Genomic DNA, 20362 nt, shown 5'->3' on the forward strand with positions numbered 1-20362 from the left:
GTGTCTGAGGCCAAATTTGAACTCAGATATTCCTGACTCCAGGCCTAGCACTCTATCCTTTGCACCACAACTCATGAAGACTATATAATAAAATCTAGAGTGAGGATGGCAAGAGACCCACTCTAGAGAAAACACAGCTCTTTGTGTCATGATAAATGACTAAATATATGTATAGTAAATTTATATATACATATATATATACACACACACACTCTAAATAAAATATATAAATGACTAAATATATGTACGTGTGTGTATATGTGTACATGTATGTATATATATGTGTATACACACACACACACACACACACACACATATATATATATATCTTCTTGCTGAGGTGGTCGGGGGGCAAGAGTGTATCTGATCCACTGTACTTATTTTCAGCCTGGGTTGATATGTTAGCTGGTTTTCTTGTATCTCTGGTATGTAACCAGATATGTTGCTTCATTTTTGTTCAGATCCTTTGTTGTGCAGGGTAGATTTCTTGGTAGAGGAAGAGGAGCAAGAGATTTGGAAATGTCAGTGATATAAAAACAGAAGCTATCGATCAAAATTTAAAATTTTTTAAATCAAAAGGTTGGTAAGAGAGGGGCAGCTAGGTTGCACAGTGGATAGAGCTCCGGCCTTGGAGTCAGGAGGACCTGAGTTCAAATCCAGCTTCAAACACTTGACACTTATTAGCTGTATGACCCTGGGCAAGTCACTTAACCCCGATTGCCTCACCAAAAAGACAAAAAAAAAGGTTAGTAAGAGAAGTGTAATTACATATAACAAAAAACAAAACTGAAACTATAAGCCCCAGCAATTATTCAAAGGCCTATAAAATGTACATACCTGTGTTGTGTAACTCTACCTTGCTTATACAAGGTGACCCAATTTACTGTAAAAAGATAGAGCATCCTTCAGTATTACAGAAATCTGTGATCTCATCAGTATAGATTCTTCCTTCAGGGATGCAGATCATAATGCTTCAGTGCTTTAGTAGATGGTCTTCAGAAGTTAGTACTTACAAACAAACCTCCACTCGCTAGTTTCCATATTACCATTGAGGGCACCACCAACCCCCCCACCCCAGTCACCCCAACCTACAGCCTAGGTGTCATCCTGGACTCCTCACTCTTTCACTGCCCTCCCCCATCTGTTGCCAAGTCCTCTTAATTATACCTTTATCCCATCTCCCATATACATCCCCTTCTGTCCTCCAACGCCGCCTCATCTCTTTACATGTAAACTTGCAACAGCTTTCTGATTGTTCTTCCCACCCCAAATCTCTCTCCACTCCAGTCTGTCCTCTACTCAGTTGTCAAATTGCAAGGGTGACCATGCCACTCCCCTACTGAAGAAATCCCGGTGGCTCCCCATTACCTCCAGAATCAAATATAAAATCCTGTTTGGCTTTTAAAGCCCTTCATCACCTACCTCCTTCCTACCTTTCCAGACTCCATACACCTTCTTCCTTCTCATGTACTCTGTGATCTAGGGACACGGGCTTCCTGGCTGTTCTTTGCACAAGACGTTCAAGCTCCAGACTCCATGCATTTTCACTGACTGCCTCCCATGCCTGGAATTTCTTCCCTCTTCACCTCCACGTTTTTGCTTCACCAGCTTTTTTCAGGTCCCAGGTAAAATCTACCTCGTAAAGCGTTTCCCCAGTCCCCCTTAGCTGGCGCCTTTCCTCTGTGGATAATCTCCAGTTCACCTTGTATGTAGCTTGTTTGTACGTAGCCGTTACACTGGAAGCTCCATGAAAGCAGGAACTTTTATTGTTGTTGTTGTTGTTTTGAGGGGGGAAGAGGGCGCAGTGTGGAGAGGTGTTTTTGTTTTTTTATTACTGCTCTCGTTCAGTCACTTCAGTTGTGCCAGCCCTTTGTGACCCCATTTGGGGTCTTCTCGGCAAAGATACTGGAGTGGCTTGCCATTTCTTCTTCAGCTCATTTTACTGATGAGGAAACAGGCAAACCTGGTTAAGTGACTTGCCCAGGGTCACGCAGCTATTTGAACTCAGGTCTTCCTGACTCTAGACCCGGCACTCTATCCACTGTGCCATCTAGCTGCCCCACTCTTTATATCACCAGCACTTAGTAAAGTGCTTAATAAAATGTTGTCTAGTCGACTTTATTACCAACCCTTTGAGGATGAACCTATCTGAACCAGCACATACATTTGTACATTGTCACAGTCGTTCCAATTTTGTAGGGCCTTCTAGGGCTTGTGAGACAAGCTTTGAGAATATAGGGCCGACTGTCTCCCCAGCATGAAGGAGGAATCAGGGTAGGACTTTGGTGTGGAGCAAAATATACGAAGAGCTCATCAAAATAACTGCTCCAGCCTGACTGTAACACACCTTCATTGGACATTTTGTTTTCCGTGTTAGAATTGTAAGAGAGGCAGTGTGGACTAGTGGACAAAGAGTCAGAAATATCTGGGTTCAAGTCCCACCTTGGCTGTGTTACCTTGGGCAAACCACCAAAACCCTCAGTGATCTAGACAACTCTGTAAGAGTCTCAGTTGCAAAGATGGTGCCAACTTCCATTGATAGGTGGAGTTTCTTTATCCAGAAGTCACCTATGCCAATGAAATCTCAAGTCTAGTCCCCTATTGCTATCCCATCTTGGCATTTAGAATGGCCATGTGTGTGTATGAATGAATGTATATAGGACTGGGAGAGACTTAGATGGCCATCTCTCTTTAAAAGTTATCCAGATGAGCTCCGTTCTTTTTTTTTCCTCAGTTAAGTTGGTTCAAAAAAATTTTTTTGTTGAATTTATGAAATAAACCTGACTGAGGCTGAAGAATTTGTTGAAATTATCATATGTGCATGTTTTTATTATTTATAATTATGTCAGAAGCATATCTTCAGGCTCTACCTTTGGGCTTAAGGACCCAAATATGGACCATGACTCATCATTAAACAAGGAAGGATTTGAAGTTGGGCACTACAAAGGGGAGAAGGGTAACCATTGGCCATAAGGTGTTACTTTCAACTGAACTCGTATAATGAGGAGGGAGGGTGGAACGCAAAGGGTTTTGGAATTAAAAAGAGATAAATTCAGTCCAGAATGGAAAGCCATGTTATGAACAGGTTGTGGGGGCCCAAGGCCGAAAGACCTAGTGGATCAGACCACAGGAACTGAGGCCTAGTTGAAAAGAGAGATTTAATCATCAAAGACTGAAATGGCCTAGAGGGTCCAGCAAGTCAAATTTGATTCAGCTACACTTGCCTAAATAGAAAACAGGAGGAAAGACAAGAAACACTTGATGGTATCCAAGCTTAGATACCCATTGGAGTAAGGCTGAGGTGACTTGAGGTCTAAAATCTAAAGTAGGGGGATAGCTTTGGAATCCTTTAGAGAAAAGTCTTCTTTGACTGGAGCTGGTTGGTGGGGGTGGCATGAAGTAAGATAAGGGTGAACTGCCATGAGATAGGACTGAGCTGGGGGTGGGGAAGAGAATAGAGAACCTGGCTCAGGCAGGCATTCCCACACCCCAAATTTAGATCAAGAGAAGCAGACACAGGAGGAGTGGAGAGGCGGATTCCTAAAGGCTAAGACAACAATAGCCTAGCTAGAAAAATCAGTGACAAAGGAAAGAGAAGGAGTTAATGTTGGGACTAAGCAGGAGATTAGGCAGGAGTGAGTCAAAGAAGATTGGACCCCTAACGTTCCTTCTGTGGCGCTTCATGTTGCATTAAGCTGTAAGAAACATGACAGATATTTCCTTTCACCTCTCCCATTGTCTACTATGAGCTCTCCCCATCCCTTGTATGCTTCCTGTATAGCATGTCTGAAGCTAGAGCTTCCTTTTAAAATGTGGGAGGTAGTATGTGTGTTCTTATCAGGGACTGTCCAAAAAAGAAAAGTCACTCCTTTAGTGGGCTGTATTCTAGAGATTTATTAAAAGTACAGGACAAGTTTTAAGAAGTGAGAGACTAAAGGGAGAGAAAGGGGGTAAAAAAGGGCAAGGCAAGTTGATATAGCAGATGGGGGCAGCTTTGGAGTCAGGGTGGTGGTGTTCAATTGTGACCAACTCTTCATGACCCTGTGTGGGGTTTTCCTGGCAAAGATACTGGAGTGATTTTGCCATTTCCTTCTCCAGTGGATTAAGGCAAACAGAGGTTAAGTGACTTTCCCAGGGTCACACAGCTAATAAGTGTCTAAACCTGGATTGGAACTTCAGTCTTTCTGACTTCAGGTGCAGCACTCTGTCCACTGAGCCATGTAGATATCTCTAAAAGATGTCCGGATGATCTGAGTTCAGATTCCACCTAGGGCATATACTGGTTATGTGGCCCTGAGCATGACTGCTCCAGGCAACAAAGACCCTAAATTACAGAACAGTTGGGGGAGGGAGCTTCCTTACCAGAAGCTCTCCCCATTTATTACATCATTAGTCTTGAAAAAAGATGGGAGGAGTCAGAGGGGAACCCCTTTCCCCCACGCACATACTTTATAGACATGCATGTTTACACACACACATATACAGCAGTCAGGGATCAAATGAATGCAAAAGGGTTAATTATAATAATATGTTTATGTTATAAACTGATTGCTTTGTCAGGTAGGTCAGCTTTCAAATACTGGCTGGACTGTGCAGCCTCTGAGGCAGTCCCCGTCCCTGTCCCTGTCCAACTCTGAGATACCACGCTTCAATAATGACCACAGTCCAGCATTCCCTTTTCTCACCCCGATAAGTGGAGAGCAAACATGGATGATAGAACTGGATGTGTGCCTCCAGGGAGAGTCAGGGAAAAAGTAGCTAGGCCCTGCATAATAGAGGCGATGGTGGCATTCTGGATAGAGCCCTGGACTTAGAGTCGGGATGGCTTTAAATCCCAGCTCAGACACATAGCTTTGTGACTCTAGTCAAGTCATCTAACCACTCTATACCTCAGTTTCCTCATCTGTAAAATGAGGGGGTTGTTTTTGATGGCCTCTGTAAGGTTCCTCCTAGATCCAATTCTGTGATCCTTTAAGCAGTGATAATTTCCCAGCTTTAACAACACAGACAAGTCCATGGGGCAGCATAATTTGAAAATATCATTTCTATGTTTCAGGTTATGCAAGACAAGATAATCTGCCTCCCAAAAACCACGCAGCCTTCTCAGAACCACTCATCCGTCCCTAACACATCTCACGCCATCGACACTTCAACGCCACTGCCTCCACCACAGCCATCTGCCAGCCCTGCCACTGTGGAAATGAAGGGGCGGAAGACTGACTTGGACCTTCAGCAGTACAGTTTTATCAACCAGATATGTTATGAGAAGGCCCTCCACTGGTATGCCAAGTACTTCCCTTACCTCGTCCTCATCCACACCCTCATCTTCATGCTCTGCAGTAACTTTTGGTTCAAGTTCCCTGGCTCCAGTTCGAAGATAGAACACTTCATTTCCATCCTGGGGAAGTGTTTCGACTCTCCTTGGACCACCAGGGCTTTGTCCGAGGTGTCCGGGGAGGATTCTGAAGAAAAAGACAACAGGAAGAACAACTTACAGAAAGCAACTTATCCCTCCCAGTCAACTGCCGATAACAACCTGGTCCAGTCTCAGTCATTGAAGTCCATACCTGAGAAGTTTGTGGTCGACAAGGCCTCTGCTGGGGCACTGGATAAGAAGGAAGGCGAGCAAGCTAAGGCCCTCTTTGAAAAGGTGAAGAAGTTCAGGATGCATGTGGAGGAGGGCGACATTCTCTACAGTATGTATGTCCGCCAGACTGTCCTCAAAGTACTCAAATTCCTGATCATCATTGGTTATAATAGCGCCCTGGTTCCCAAAGTTCAGTTTACAGTCAGCTGTGACATTGACATTCAGGACATGACTGGGTATAAACACTTCTCCTGCAATCACACCATGGCACACTTATTCTCAAAACTTTCCTTTTGCTACTTATGTTTTGTAAGCATCTACGGACTAACGTGCCTTTACACTTTATATTGGCTGTTCTACCGGTCCCTAAAGGAGTATTCTTTTGAGTATGTTAGGCAGGAGACGGGAATTGATGATATACCAGATGTGAAAAATGATTTTGCTTTTCTGCTACATATGATTGATCAATATGACCCTCTTTACTCTAAGAGATTTGCCGTGTTCCTATCTGAAGTCAGCGAAAATAAATTGAAACAGTTGAACTTAAATAATGAGTGGACAGTTGATAAACTGAGGCAGAAGCTGCAGGTGAATGCCCAGAACCGCCTGGAGTTGCCGTTGATCATGCTCTCTGGCCTTCCAGACACCGTCTTCGATATCACTGAGCTGCAGTCTTTGAAACTTGAAATCATCCAGAATGTCATGATCCCAGCCACCATTGCCCAGCTCAGCAACCTGCAGGAGCTCTCTTTGCACCAATGCTCTGTCAAAATCCACAGCGCTGCTTTGAGCTTCCTAAAGGAAAACCTGAAGATCTTGAGTGTCAAATTCGACGACTTACGGGAATTGCCGCCCTGGATGTACAGCCTCAGGAATCTGGAGGAGCTCTACTTGTACGGTTCTCTGGGCCACGATATCTCTAGGAACATCACTCTTGAATCTCTGCGGGAACTTAAAAACCTGAAGGTTCTCTTACTCAAGAGCAACATCTCCAAAGTCCCTCAAGCGGTGGTTGATGTTTCCAGCCACCTCCAGAAAATGTACATCCATAACAATGGTACCAAGCTCGTCATGCTTAACAACCTGAAGAAGATGACCAACCTGACAGAGCTGGAGCTGGTCCACTGCGATCTGGAGCGCATCCCCCACGCCATCTTCAGCCTGCTCAGCCTCCAGGAGCTGGACCTGAAGGAAAACAACCTCAAGTCGATAGAGGAAATCATGAGCTTTCAGCATTTGCGGAAGCTGACGGTTCTTAAACTGTGGCATAACAGCATCACCTACATCCCAGAGCACATCAAAAAGCTCACCAGCCTGGAGCGCCTGACTTTTAGTTACAATAAAATAGAGGTGCTGCCTTCTCACCTCTTTCTATGCAACAAAATCAGACACTTAGATCTGTCTTTCAATGACATTCGGTTTATACCACCGGAAATAGGAGTGCTGCAGAGTTTACAGTATTTTTCCATCACCTCTAACAAAGTGGAGAGCCTCCCCGATGAACTGTATTTCTGTAAGAAACTGAAAACTTTGAAGATTGGGAAAAATAACTTATCGGTCCTTTCACCAAAAATCGGGAACTTACTATTCCTCACCTCTTTGGAGGTCAAAGGCAATCAGTTAGAGGTCCTCCCTCCGGAACTGGGTGACTGCCGGGCGCTGAAGCGATCGGGCTTTATTGTGGAAGATGTACTGTTTGAAACGCTGCCTTCTGATATTCGGGAGCAAATGAAAGCAGAATGACTTAACTTTCTTCAAAGTTTGACTGAAACATGCTTCTACCAAATACATTATAAATAACTAGGTAGTCTAATGCCTTTACTTTTTTTTTCTTTTTTCACACAAAACAAAATGTACAGACAGATTTGAAGTAAGGAGTACATATATTTTTAATAAAAATTTACTTGTATTTTTTCAATGTTAATATTTTAAAATTTTATTTGTCCTGGAAACTAATGTCCCCTTATTATTCTTTTGTATTGGCAAAAACAGCTAGTTCCATCTGCTGGCTTTGTTTTGTTTTGTTTTAAGTTCATTTTATTCTCAAGAAAAGGACGAAGTCTGGAAATGCACCATGTTGTGGATTGTTTGTAATAGATGAAGGTATTTTGCTGAGAGCAAATGTGGGTCCAAGGTCTTTCTGTTGTTTGATGTACCAAGTGGTCTTGCGAGGGATGAAGGTCATTTTCCTCTTACCATCTGGCTTTTCCATTGACGGGATTCATTGGTTCTCCTTCTTTAAGGAATTAGAAAGAATTAAATTTCATTAGAATGAAAGGACCAAATTCATTGGTTCTCTTTCTGCTCAGATGAAACTGAAGTCAATGAGCACAGTAACAAGAGGCACACAGATATAAGGTTGCCATTAAGTACTCACTGTACTCTGCAACCCCAGACAGTGTTGGTGGGATCATGGGAGAGTTGCAATGGCCTTGGAATGGTGGAGGATTGTTAGTGAAAGAAGAGAGCCGCCTTACCTTATTGGTGTCACGGGGTGAAGAGAGAGTTGAATGGATTTGCACTTTTTGATAATTATTTTTAGAAATCAGATTTTCAAATGAAATTCTCAGTGGTTTGTTTATCCTTTGAATCTTGATACTGCTATGTAGCACTGGTAAACAACCTTTGACAGACTCGATTTATTTTAATATTCTAACTGGTAATGGAATTAAAAATCATGAAATTAGAAGCCTGCTTTTTCAGTAACTCAATCATCTGCAAAATCTTAATATGTGGGTGCATTCGATAGGAAATTTTACCTACTAAAACTATGCTCAGTAGCCGGTGAACTCTGCTGTTTTTTTCCTTCCTTTTGGGCAGTGTGGCAGTTGTAATCTATTTAAGGTTTGCCACTTGCCCCCAAATAAACAAAAGGCTATAAAATAATCTGTTTATATATTAATCAATTTCTCTCCAAGCCTTTCTTTTCTGTGAACATACTGATGGCTGCTGGTTGTTCAAGCACAAGGTTGTTAAACCTCTCTGCTATGCTTGACTTAAAAGTAGGGTCTCATCCTAAATGATTCAGTTATGTTTTTTCTTTTAAGTGTGAACAAAATTGTTAAGTGGTTTTCACTTAGCAGGTTTTCCTTGATAGTCAATATTGGCCCTATCTACTCTTGCACTTAGCAATGCAGAAATATTTGGATCTCTGCACGAAAAGTGTCCATGGACTCTTAAGCTTTGAGACAAGAAGATACAAAAATGATGTTTGCATATATTGGGATTGATCATAAGACCTTTGTCATAGTACCAAATTTTCATTGCACTGAGCACCTCCTAGTTCAATGGAGCTTCTCTGACTTACAGCGAAGTCAGAGTGATGGAAGGCCTCAAAAGCCTTGCTTTAAAAATGAATTGTTCAACAAAGAATTCAGTGGCTTAATGTTAATCTGCTGCAGACTGCATCGATAGGAACTGTTCAACATGCATTTGTATCTCACTGCTTCCACTTTCCAGTAGGCTGCCATATTGAAGAAACACTTCGCATTATTCTAGTCACCTAATGATATAACCAAAGTGATGTTACAGGGCCTGCTGAACATTCTGTGTTTCCAAGTGCCAACTGGCCAACTCACTCATGTGAGACTGGGAATGAGGGTTAAAAACCCTGTGTGTTTGAAGTGCTCTTGTGGTTACATTTGCTCCCCAATTAACCATTCGTTTCCAGAATGTTGTTGTGGTCCCTGTCGACACTGGTTGTGAAGATGATGTGTTCTATTTAGAAATGTGGTGTACTCTAATTTGAATATTTTTAAACTTTCCGAAAAGATTTTTTTTTTGCCACCAGGAAGAACAAATGAACCGTATTCCAGAAGTCTGGACCCCAGGGGAACCCGGGAAGGGGGTGCTGTATTTTTCTGAATTCTAGGCATAGGTTTGCTTTTACACGCAGCCCTTAAAGAAAAAAAAGTGCCATCGAGATTAAAAGCTTATTTAAGCAACTATTCAGCTTTCTAAGTCTATAAGCATTTATTAAGCACTTGCTTTGTGCGTGAGGCATTTCCATCACTTATGCCAATGTTGGCAGAATTGCAAGGCCAAATCAGCCTAGCTTATTTTTTATTTGTAATAGAGCTATTCCGAGCTTCCTTATCTGCCAAAATGAGGCTGATAATAATAATAATGATAATCTTTAAACTAGTTTTAAAAATGAAACAGCACGAAACCTTTCAGCTTTGGCTTAAAAAGTAAATGTATAGACATTTCTCTGGGGACAGGGGAAAGGGGCCTGCCCCACCCGAGGACATACAATGCACAGACTTAGGTATTTCCTGGTTTTCTCTTTTTTAGCTTTCTAATTTCCCAGTTCACATTTGTTGAAAAAAAAAAAGTTTGGCCTTTATTAAAGAAAACTCAGGTAAATAAGTAGCTTGGCTTTCCTAAGGCCATTTTAGTCATCTGTGGGGTCTGTTTATGTCCCCATTTTCAGCATTTTAGAAGTGCTCTTGATAGAAGTGTTTCCCCTCAATAGGACCTATAGGAGGCTACCTATGTAAATATACAGGCACCCCATGTTTTCAGCTGTTTAAAGCTTGATACTCACAATGGTGAACCGTTTTTGTTATGTAGAGTAACTCTCCAAGAGCAGACATCCCTTTCATTGATGAACTGATTGAGACAGCACATACACTGCATTTCCAAGTGAAGCCTGTCTATGAATTAGCTCGCCAGTGGCTCTGCAAATGTTTGATGTTCTTGACCCCATGACCTCTGACTGCAAGATTTGGGGGGATCATTAGTAAAGCTCTTGGATCACACGAACACAATTTCCCCCCCTGCCATTTGCGGCATGGTTTCTAGCCCATTAAATCACCTATGGTGCTAATCTAGACTGGTCTTCACAATCTGTGCTGTTGTACACTCATCACAAAGAAAAAAAAATGTTATTGTAAATATCTCGTCGTCTAATTCCTTGATAGGAAGTGGGGTTCAGTGGAAAGAACCCTGGCTGTGTACTCATTCAAATGATGCCTCTGATATTTAATACCTGAACAGCCTGGGAGAAATCATTTCACCTCCCCAGTTCTCAGTATCATTGTCTGGAAAACGAGGGGATTAGACTAGATGTCCTCAGAGGTCATGACCTTCCAGTTCTAGATCTCCGAATTATGAGCATAGTAGACCAGCCTTGGGGAATCGAAGACCTGGGTTCAAGTCCTTCCTCTGATAACACCCTAGCTTGGCAGCTACAGGCAAGCCACCTTAACATCTCAGTGCCTCCAGGAGACTCTTAATATGATATGATAAGATGAGTTGTCAACAGGCATCTGGGGGGGGGGGATGTCTCCACACTGAGAGAGTCTGACCAGAAAGACTCCAAAAAGTGACCTTTCTTTTGTACCTCTTGGGTCAGGGCCCCAGCTAACCTGAGGAAGGGGTATAAAATATCCCAGAAGGCCTAGAGCAGAAAAGAGATGCTTGCAGAGGGACATCATAGTTGCCTTCAGGGCTGTCATGCAAGAGAGATTAGACTGATTCTACCTGGCCCCAAAAGACAGGATTAAGAACAACGGGTAGGAGCTGCTTAGGGACAGATTTAGGTTTTGTGTAAGTAAGGAAAAAACTTTCCCACAATCAGCTCTCCAAAAATGTAATGGGTCACCTCAATAGGTAGTGAATGAATGGACTCTTCCTCTTTGGAGATCTTCCGGGAGACGCTGGAAGACCACTTGTTGGCCATGGTGTCAAGGGGATTCTTGTTCATGGATTAGCTGGCCTCTTGGATTCCTTCCAGCAACAAGAGTCTGCAACTGAGTCTGTGGATTGCTTGGGATGAGGCAAATAGAGAAAGACCACTTGGCCCTTGTCTTACTCCTAGGATTTGTCATTATTGCTAATATGAAAGAACCAGAAATAGATTGGCTGATTTATGGATGTCCTTTTAGCAACATTTTCTGCCACTCCCTAAAAAAGTGCACAAAATGGGTATTACTATACTTCATTTGCCAAAAATTATGGTAAGAAAATATAGGCTTTTATATAGCTTCCTTCCATGGAAATGATTTCTCCTAAACACATCTCTGTATTCATCACCTATCAAGCACTCATTCAATTCAATGACCACTTATTAATAAGCATTACATATTAGACACTGTACAAGGCAAAAAACGAGATAAGAATGAAGTATTCCCTGACCTCAAGGAGCTTACATTCTAACTGAAATGAAGTGACCAGTCAACATCTACTGATACGAACCATCTACAAACCATACATCATTACAAAGAATTTTACCAATACTCCGGAGTAGTCAATAGAGCATATATTTCACCATAAATGCATGCTTTTTGAAGCCCCATTTAAAGTTCATAGTAAATCTGAAATGTTATTCCCCATCAGTGATCCTATTAATGGTAAAATTTGGCCTCTCAAATTAACATTTCATAATGGGATTGCCAAATTGGCATCACAAGGTAATTAAATGGCTAGCTAGGTGGTTGTGTCTTGGAAGACCTAGTGTCCCTAAATCCTTGGTACTGGGAATTACTTTGTACTGAGAGAAACTAGGGAAGAACTGTTGAGCAACCTTAGACTGGATCTCCTTTTGGTTGTTCAGGATGGATAAACCTCACTGGTAGAAGGTGAGTACCTCTTTAGATTGTGAGCTCCTTGAGGGCACGGGCTGTCTTTTGCATCTTTGTATCTCCAGCACATAGCACAGTGCCTGAGACAGAGTAGGTGCTTAATAAATATTAAGTGACTGACTGGAAACCTAAGCATACCATATCTGCCCAGCACCATCATCCCTTTCCCTAGTAGTCCCTAGGTACCAAGTGTCCACTGGTCCTTGGACTTCCCAGCAAAGTTCAGATGACACTGCTTGGCAGTATAAAAAATAAACATTTTTAAGAAGGCTTTTTATGTCAAGTCTGTGTAAAAGAATAAAAGAGAATGGAGATGGTGTGGTCTTGGTTTTATGTGATTGGCAGCTATTTAATAAGTAATGTCCTATGAATTCACCTGCTTCCTCTGTATCCATCTTCTCCCACCCAGTCTCTCCTTTAAGGGGATATTTTTGTTGTTGAAGTGCTACATCTTGAGAGCTCAGTCCTTTGCATTCTCCAGACATCAGTGTGTGTGCTCATATTGTCAGATCCTAAAAAGATCTCCAAGACTGTCAAGAAAAGTTGGAAAGTTGACATAATGGAGAATCATCTTAAACCGACGGCAAAAAGTGTCTTAATATCATTGGCCGTGTTGTATTATATTGTAGTACAGTTCCAACAATCTTAAGTGAAATAAAACTTTTTTCTAATTTAAAATGGAGAGCTATCTTTTTCAGGGTGGGGTGGGAAGGTGGGGGAGATTTGTGTTTTCTGTATCTGTAGTTCCCAAAGGTGAGGAGAGGGGAAGGTTAGTAGGTAATCTGAGAAGGGAACACCCACTTGTGGCTGGAACATGGGGGACCGTTTTGAAAATTTCATAACAAGAGGCAATGTAATATAGTATGAAGAGTCTTGGACTTGAAGTCAGAAGAGACCTAGGTCCACAGCATTGCCAGATTTCTGAGTTAGAGGAGGCCTCAGTGGCCATGCAGCACGATGCTGATCTGAAAACAGAATCCTCACTACAGTATATCCAACCAGTGGTCGTCCAGCTTAGGCTGAAGACAATCTTTCCAGGCAGCTGGTTCTATCTTGGAGGGTTCTAATGGTCAGTTTTTCCTTATATCAAGTCAAAATTTGTCTCTTGGCAACTCCTACCTATTGCTGCTAGTTGTGCCTTCAGGGCCAGATGGAACAAACCCTAATTCCACTCCTAACTGATGACAATTACCACGTGTGTCACCCTTGAGCCTCCTTTTCTCAGGCTAAACATGCCCAGTTTGTTAGGTTGTTTTTTTAACTTGTCCTCAGATGACTTGAACTTGAGGCCCTACACCATCTTATTTGCTTGCCTCTGGATGCTTTCCAGCTTAGCCATTTCCTTCCTAATCCCTAGAACTAACAGATTGGCTGAAGAGGTGGGTCAGCTAGGGCAGGGTACAGGAGAGCTGTCACCACTTTATTCCTGAAAGCAATACTTCTTTTAATGCAGCCCAAGTTTGCATTTTTTTTTCTTTATTTTGAAGGCAATGGGGGATAAGTGACTTGCCTAGAGTCACACAGCTAGCTAGTAAGTGTCTGAGGCAAGATTTGAACTCAAATCCTGACTCCAGGGCTGGTGCTCTATCCACTGCCCTGCCTAGCTGCCTCTGCATTTGTTTTTTAATCATACAGTTGAGACATACTGTGTCGGCAGCACAAAAACTTCCTATAACCCATGATGCAGAATGCCAAATTGGGGGCTTACCCCTAAACTATCTCTTTTTGATTTGTTCCAGCTCAGAATTGCTTCTAGGAATTCTCTGAATATAGCTCAGGTCTAGGACTCCACAGATGCTGGTTTTTGTTTTTTGTTTTTTTGACTCACATAAATTAAACTTAAGTGAGGCAAAGTTTCATGAAGGTCAATCTCTTCCAGAGTCATTGGAGTCCAGTGGCAAGACAAACGTCAAGAGGACTAGCAATGGCTCAGGATGCAGTGGATGACCTTGGCATCTTCAATGTCTAACCAAGCTCTAAGCATTCCACAGTGCCTGCTTTTCCCATCTTCATGGCCTGTTGGAACAAATTGTTCACATCTGCCTATTCCACCAGGAATTCTTCACATGCTTGGGGTAGACGCCCCACCCCAACTTACCTATGGGTTTGAGGCCTTCAGTTATCCTCAACCTGGTTTAGCCCAGTCTGCCAAGGTGGTTTTATTGGCGTGTAGCTGCTGTGCATGCTACGGTTTCTTGGAGCACAAGAGAGAGTTGGGTGGCAGCTAGACACTGTGAGAAATGAAAAGTCAAGTTTCCACATAAGTAGATAAGAAATCAGCACAGACAGGCTAACTTCTCCATCCGGGGGGGAGTGATAACATAATTCTAGGCACATAATGTATGTTAGGGGTGGGGCATATAAGGAAGATTGTAACCCGGAAGGATTAGGACCAATCCTGATCCAGAAAGAAGGAGTTAGGCAATTTCTAACTATAAAGCTTCTCCTGGCTTCTTTTACCATGAGCATTTCTCTCCTTCCAAGGAGGTGCACCCGCTTCTCTCAAGAATCGAAAGGATGCACGTCAACCTCTTTGATAAAAAGTCTTTGAGACACCAGTCTTCAGAATTGAGTCTAGGGTCATCTTTATAACAGACATCAAAGTTGGAAAGCATTCCTAAAAAAGCTCAGGAAGCCTTCACACCAGAGGTTCTAGTCTTCCCTAAACACCCATATACAGCAGATGTTGGTAAAAGGATCTCTAGATCCTATACAAGCTGTCCTATACAAGGTCCTATTCAAGGCAACAGTGCATATGCTGGGCAAAAGAAAGCCTTTATTCTACCTCTCACCAAAATGCAAAAAAAGGAAAAAAAATATGTATATATATATATATGTATAAAGAACCTATCATAGCCAGTGAGCCATCAATATACTTATCCTCCCTCTCTAGAACTTCTCCAGAGCCCAATACCAGCCCCTGCCCTTTATGTTACAAACCTGAGGGCTTAGATTTCTCCCAAAGAGAATCAAAGAGTTTCCATCAAGGCAATTCTCAACATTCTAGTGAATTCCAATTTGCTCTAAAGACCCCTATGTTCACTGAGCCTTAGTATATATATCACTCAGGGCTTGGACTTCCACAGAACAGCAATGAACAAGACAGGCTACCCTCTTTGCCCTCAGATGTGTACTATCAAAATAATTTACAATAATAGTGGAGGGCAAAATCTAGATCTTTGGCTTAACTATATTGTGACTTTAGTCTCTTGCTTTTCATGGGGTAAGGATGGGGAGGGAGAGTAGGAAGAAATATGATATGTGTTATCATCCTCTGTAAGAAGTTGGTGATGCCTCTCTCTGTAGAAGGATTCTCATATTAAAGGTTGCTAGAGGGACAAAGCTGATGTTGCACAGGATATCCCCTTTCTCTTTCTAGAATACTGGATTATGGGATCAAGCTGCCCTGAAAGTTCCCTGTTCTCAATCCAGGAGGTTGAGGTTCAGTAATTCTCACCATTCGATTCGCGTGGTTTCTATTTCCTTGGCTGTCATGTGACTGACAGCGTAGATACCTCAGCCACTGGATCTCCTGGGCTTGATCCCTTGGTCCCTTGGTTCCCAGAGACTACTGGGTCAGGAACCGTACCTTGGAATTACATGGATGAAGATGCACGAAACTCCAGTGTATTTCTACCCCAGCATAATCATTACTGGCTTTGGAGTGTGGGGAAGGGTTAAGAATGGTATCCTTGGGGTTCAGATATACCTTATTTCCACTGTCTCTAGTCCTACAAAAAAGAGAAAAGAGCAAAAAAGCAAAAATGGGCCATATGTACTCATTTATTTACGCCTCCTATATTTATCTGCCCATTACTCACAATGGGGAAACATTTCTCTTATCTCTAATTGTCTAACAAGAGTAGAGGGTTCTTTGGTTGCTGATCTGGTTGTGATGATGTACAGATTGCATTTCCAAGTGAATCCTAAGAAGCTCACCAGCTGCTTCACAGATGTTTGATGTTCTTGACTGGTAGGGTCCTCATTGAAAATTTGTTTCTAATTTAGAAGAAAAAAAAACGTTGCTCACATGAATTCAAATTTCTTGGCCCATTGTATTCCCTAAGGGGCTAATGTCCTGGATCTCCCTCCCCCCAACTTATTCTTTGTTCTATACTCATTCTTCAGAAAAATGTTAGTAAATATCCCCACAAATAAGCCTTTGGCAATGAGTCCCTTTTACAGGTCAGCACAGAGGTGTGGCTTCTCCTACAACAGGAGTTCCAGCAAAATCCTAACCAACCAAGTAAAGCCTAGTCACTGACCTATCTTCCATGAGGTGCCAAGTGGTATGTCTGAACCTTTCAAAGGAAGATACAGAGTCCCAAACAAAGGCTGGCCTCCTTGTAAGCTCGCCAAGCTGATCAGAAAACTCCTCTAATCATCTCCCTACCCCCAAGGTTTTTTTTTAGATAAACTTCTCTATGCTACTTGAACTAATGAAATTGATATTTTTAACCCAAAAGTAATATTTTACATGTTATTATATTTCTTCTTATTCTATTCAGCCTAAAGTCTTAGGTTTGGATCCTGACTCTATCATCCACTGCGTTACCTAGCCCTCCCAGCTCTGGGTCATCTGAAAAATTGATGATGCTACCCATGTCGTTAATTCAACTCATTGTTAAAAAGGTTACACAACACTGTCAAAATGCAGCTCTCTGGGGCATTCAGCTGGGAGTCTTCCAAGTTGGTATTAAACTATTAATAGCTATTCTTTGAATCTACCATGTAACAATGATCAAATCCATCTAACTGTACCATTATCTAGCCTAGGGCTTCTTAAACTTTTTCCACTCACGACACTTTCAGTGCTTCTTAAATTATGGGACCCTGTATTCTAGCCTACCTATCTTCATCTTTTCCATAAGAATCTAATGAAAGACTTTATCAAACACTTTACTAAAATTTAAGTATGTTGTCATTTTTCAGTTGGCGTCTGACTCTTCATGACCCCATTTGGACTTTTCTTGGCAAAGATGCTGAAGGATTTGGCCATTTCCTTCTGCAGTTCATTTTACAGATGAGGAAACTAAAGCAACAAGGTTAATTTGCCCAGGGTAACACAACTAGTAAATGTCTGAGGCCATATCTGAACTCAGGAAGATGAGTCTTCCTGACTCTATCCACTGTGCTACCCAGCTGCCCCTAAAATTTAAGTACATATGTATTTAAATATGTATGTATGTGTGTATGTGTGTATATGCACATACACTTTTGTATATGTGTATATGTATCTATTTAAAATGCACTCAGGTACATATACCATTCCTTTGATCTCACAGCTGGGTAACCATGTCAAAAAATGAAAATTTAGTCTAGTCTGACCTGTTCTTGAAGATATGCTAGCTCTTTTAAAGCACTCTTTCCTTTTCTAGATATCATTAGCCACCTCTTTAATAATAAATTCCAGAGAAAAGCAATTTGAAATCGAGCTAAAAATGTCCATGTGCTCTGATACAAACATTCCCCTGGTCGGTGTACACTATACTTCAGAGGAGCCCATTTTTTTTCAGATCTCATAGACACCAACATATCTACAGCTGCACTTTTTGGGGCAGCAAAGAACTGGAAACTAAACAAATGCCCTTTGATTGAAAAATGGCTGGAAAAAAAGTTGTATAAAATAAGTGTCACATTTCTGTGCTGTAAGAAATTCTGAATATGATGAATTCAGGGAATCACGGGAAGATTTAGATAAACTAGTACAAAGTGAAGTAGTCAGAACCAGGAAAACAATATGCCCAGTGACTACAGCGATGTCAATGGAAAGAATAAAGATTACAAAACAATTGAAACTGGATACTATGAGATGATAATTATGGAGCTTGGTCTCAAAGAGAAAAAAGTTACTTCCCTCCCTTTTCTGCAAAGGTGGGACACTATGGGTGTGGAACACTACAACTGATGTCCCACTTTTCCAATTTGATATTCAGTCCACAAGAATTTATTAAGTGCTTATTATATATTATAGTTTTTAATTTATTAAGTCAGTTGGTTTTATTGAACTGGTCCCCTGCCCCCTCTTCCTGTAGGGTTAGGGGTAGGGATATGTTGGGAAATGTAAGTGACGTAGAAGTAAAATATATCAATAAATACTGAATCAGAACCATTTATACAATGACTTCAGCCTTCTAAAGAAAAAAAATTGTGAAAGACTTAACCGTCATCAACACAATGGCCATTTATGACTCTAGAACTGTGGTGTTAAATAGAAATGGAGCATCACTCATCCTCCCTTTAGGTTTCATATTGACTTAGTTTTCAAAAATAATGTCATCTAGATTGTATTGTATTTTTATTTTATTTTGTTATTTATTTTGTTTTCCCAATTACATTTTAATTTCCTTTGCTGCACTTGTGAGTATAACCGGGCTTGCACTCATTTGACTGCTCTTCTCCAGAAGACTGATACTGTTGAATCATGTTTCCCAGCTCTTGAAAATGCATTAGAGGTAAAGTAGAAATTCATTTTCAGATGAAGTCAAATGTATAAACTGTGTTGCATAACTATGCTTATTTGTTACAAGGAAGAACTTTTATTTTTATTTTTTTGGAGGGGGAGTGAATTGGGGAAATAATAGTGATACTAAAAAAGCCAAGAAGAGAATGCCAATAAATCATTAAAAATAAACAAAAGAGAGCAGAAGCAAATTCAGAAGGAACTGCAGGCAATGTTAGAACTATGTTCATTTCTAATTGTATCCCCCAAAAGTGCGTGTCTACGGGGACTGAGTTTTATTGGATTTGGTGTGGTAGTATCTGAGGGTGATTGATTCAATTCAACAATGAAATGGCTGCCACTACTGTGCATTACAGTAGTCTTGGAACATGAAGAGATGTCCAGTAGAAGAGAGATCAAACTGATTTTTTCTGGCCTTTGAGTAGAATCAGAAGCCATGGATTTACACAGAACTGAATTTAGACTTGATGTAAGGAAAATGCTTCCTATGTATTAGAGCTATCTAAAGGTAGGGAGGGTTGGAGATGGATGTAAGGGATCCAGCTCCCCTCCCCCCAGCCTGCCCTTCTATATGAGATATTCAAGAAGAAAGAAGATGACTACTTTTTAAATATATTGCGCTGGGTTTTTTGGGGGGGGTATGCAGGAGTGTAAATTGGGCTAGATGTTTACAGAGTTCCCTTCTAGCTAAAATTCTGTTATTCTGTCCCCCCAAAAACCTCCCAATGAATAGCTATTACAAGAAAAAAAACTACGTATGTTCACAGTTACGTACGCAATCTACCTTTTCGTCATTCTTTGTATATTGAAATGTTCACTTGCTGATGTTTATTCAAGTTCATAATTTTTAAAAAGGTTTTAAAAATAAACTTAAGTGCCTAGTGCATGGTAGGTACTTGATAAATTCTTGTTGAATAAAGGGCTTGGATTAAAAGATTTCCTTGGAGACGTTGCCTGCCCTTTGTTGTCCTAGGCTTTCTTCCTTCTTTTACTTTTGATGACTCCTTTGCCTTTTGCCGGCCCCTCCTATTCTCCCATCCCCTTTCTTCTTTCTCAGCTGCTTCCTAGGATTTTGCCAACAACCAAGTCCCTAATCCCTGCTCCTCACTGTCAGGGGGATGAGTATTTGATTCCCACCTTTCTTAACAGTTGATGTATTCACAGAAATCAAAGGGCATATAACAGAGGGAATGAAGTGTTACTATATTAACAAAGTGAAAAATTATGCTAACACTGTCGTCTTTTTATTAAGTATGAAAGAACATTCCTAGATAGAATAGAAAGGAGTACCATCGTTGACTGGAGATTGGTGGCCCCTTGAAAAGCTGAGCCCACCAGCGGTTGGAAAACAGCTTTAGGGAACAGGACCTCTGGCATCAAGGAAGAAAGGTGAATATGGATTGGAGAGAGAACCAGCCCTAGCAATCAAGAGACAAGCTGCAGACAGCCCTGAGTTCAAATCTTTACTCTAATACTGTTTAGATGACCTTGGAGGAGTCATTTAATGAAAATCTTCCTAAAATGTTTTTAATCCTTCCTGTCTTGCTGATAAGTATAATAAAAACCATTTAACTTTAACAAAAAAAGTCATTTAAGCTCTGTGGGCCTTAGTTCCCTCTTCTTAAAATGACAGGCCAAGATAAGATGAGCATCTAGGTCATTTTCCAGCTCTAGGTCTGTAATCCACTTATCCTATAATGTCTAAATTTCCTTCTAGCTATAAATCTA

At 41.3% G+C, this 20362-nt stretch overlaps 1 protein-coding gene across 2 annotated transcripts in view; it reads left to right on the forward strand.

Moving 5' to 3' along the window:
• Positions 1-12849, forward strand: part of LRRC8C (leucine rich repeat containing 8 VRAC subunit C) — a 103836-nt gene extending 90987 nt beyond the window's left edge. The window contains exons 2-3 of one of the 2 annotated variants that reach the window (XM_020988779.2): positions 1484-1625; positions 5057-12849. In XM_020988779.2, the coding sequence (XP_020844438.1) occupies positions 5060-7330 (2271 nt within the window). In that variant the 5' untranslated portion in view covers positions 1484-1625; positions 5057-5059 and the 3' untranslated portion in view covers positions 7331-12849. The remainder of the gene's footprint in view (positions 1-1483; positions 1626-5056) is intronic. The other variant, XM_020988781.2, reaches the window with a different exon arrangement.
• The last annotated feature ends 7513 nt before the right edge of the window (positions 12850-20362 follow it).

This window comes from Phascolarctos cinereus, unplaced genomic scaffold (genome assembly GCF_003287225.1).
Source record: "Phascolarctos cinereus isolate Bilbo 61053 unplaced genomic scaffold, phaCin_HiC Scaffold_5;HRSCAF=322, whole genome shotgun sequence".
In the NCBI taxonomy this organism is placed as follows: domain Eukaryota; kingdom Metazoa; phylum Chordata; class Mammalia; order Diprotodontia; family Phascolarctidae; genus Phascolarctos; species Phascolarctos cinereus.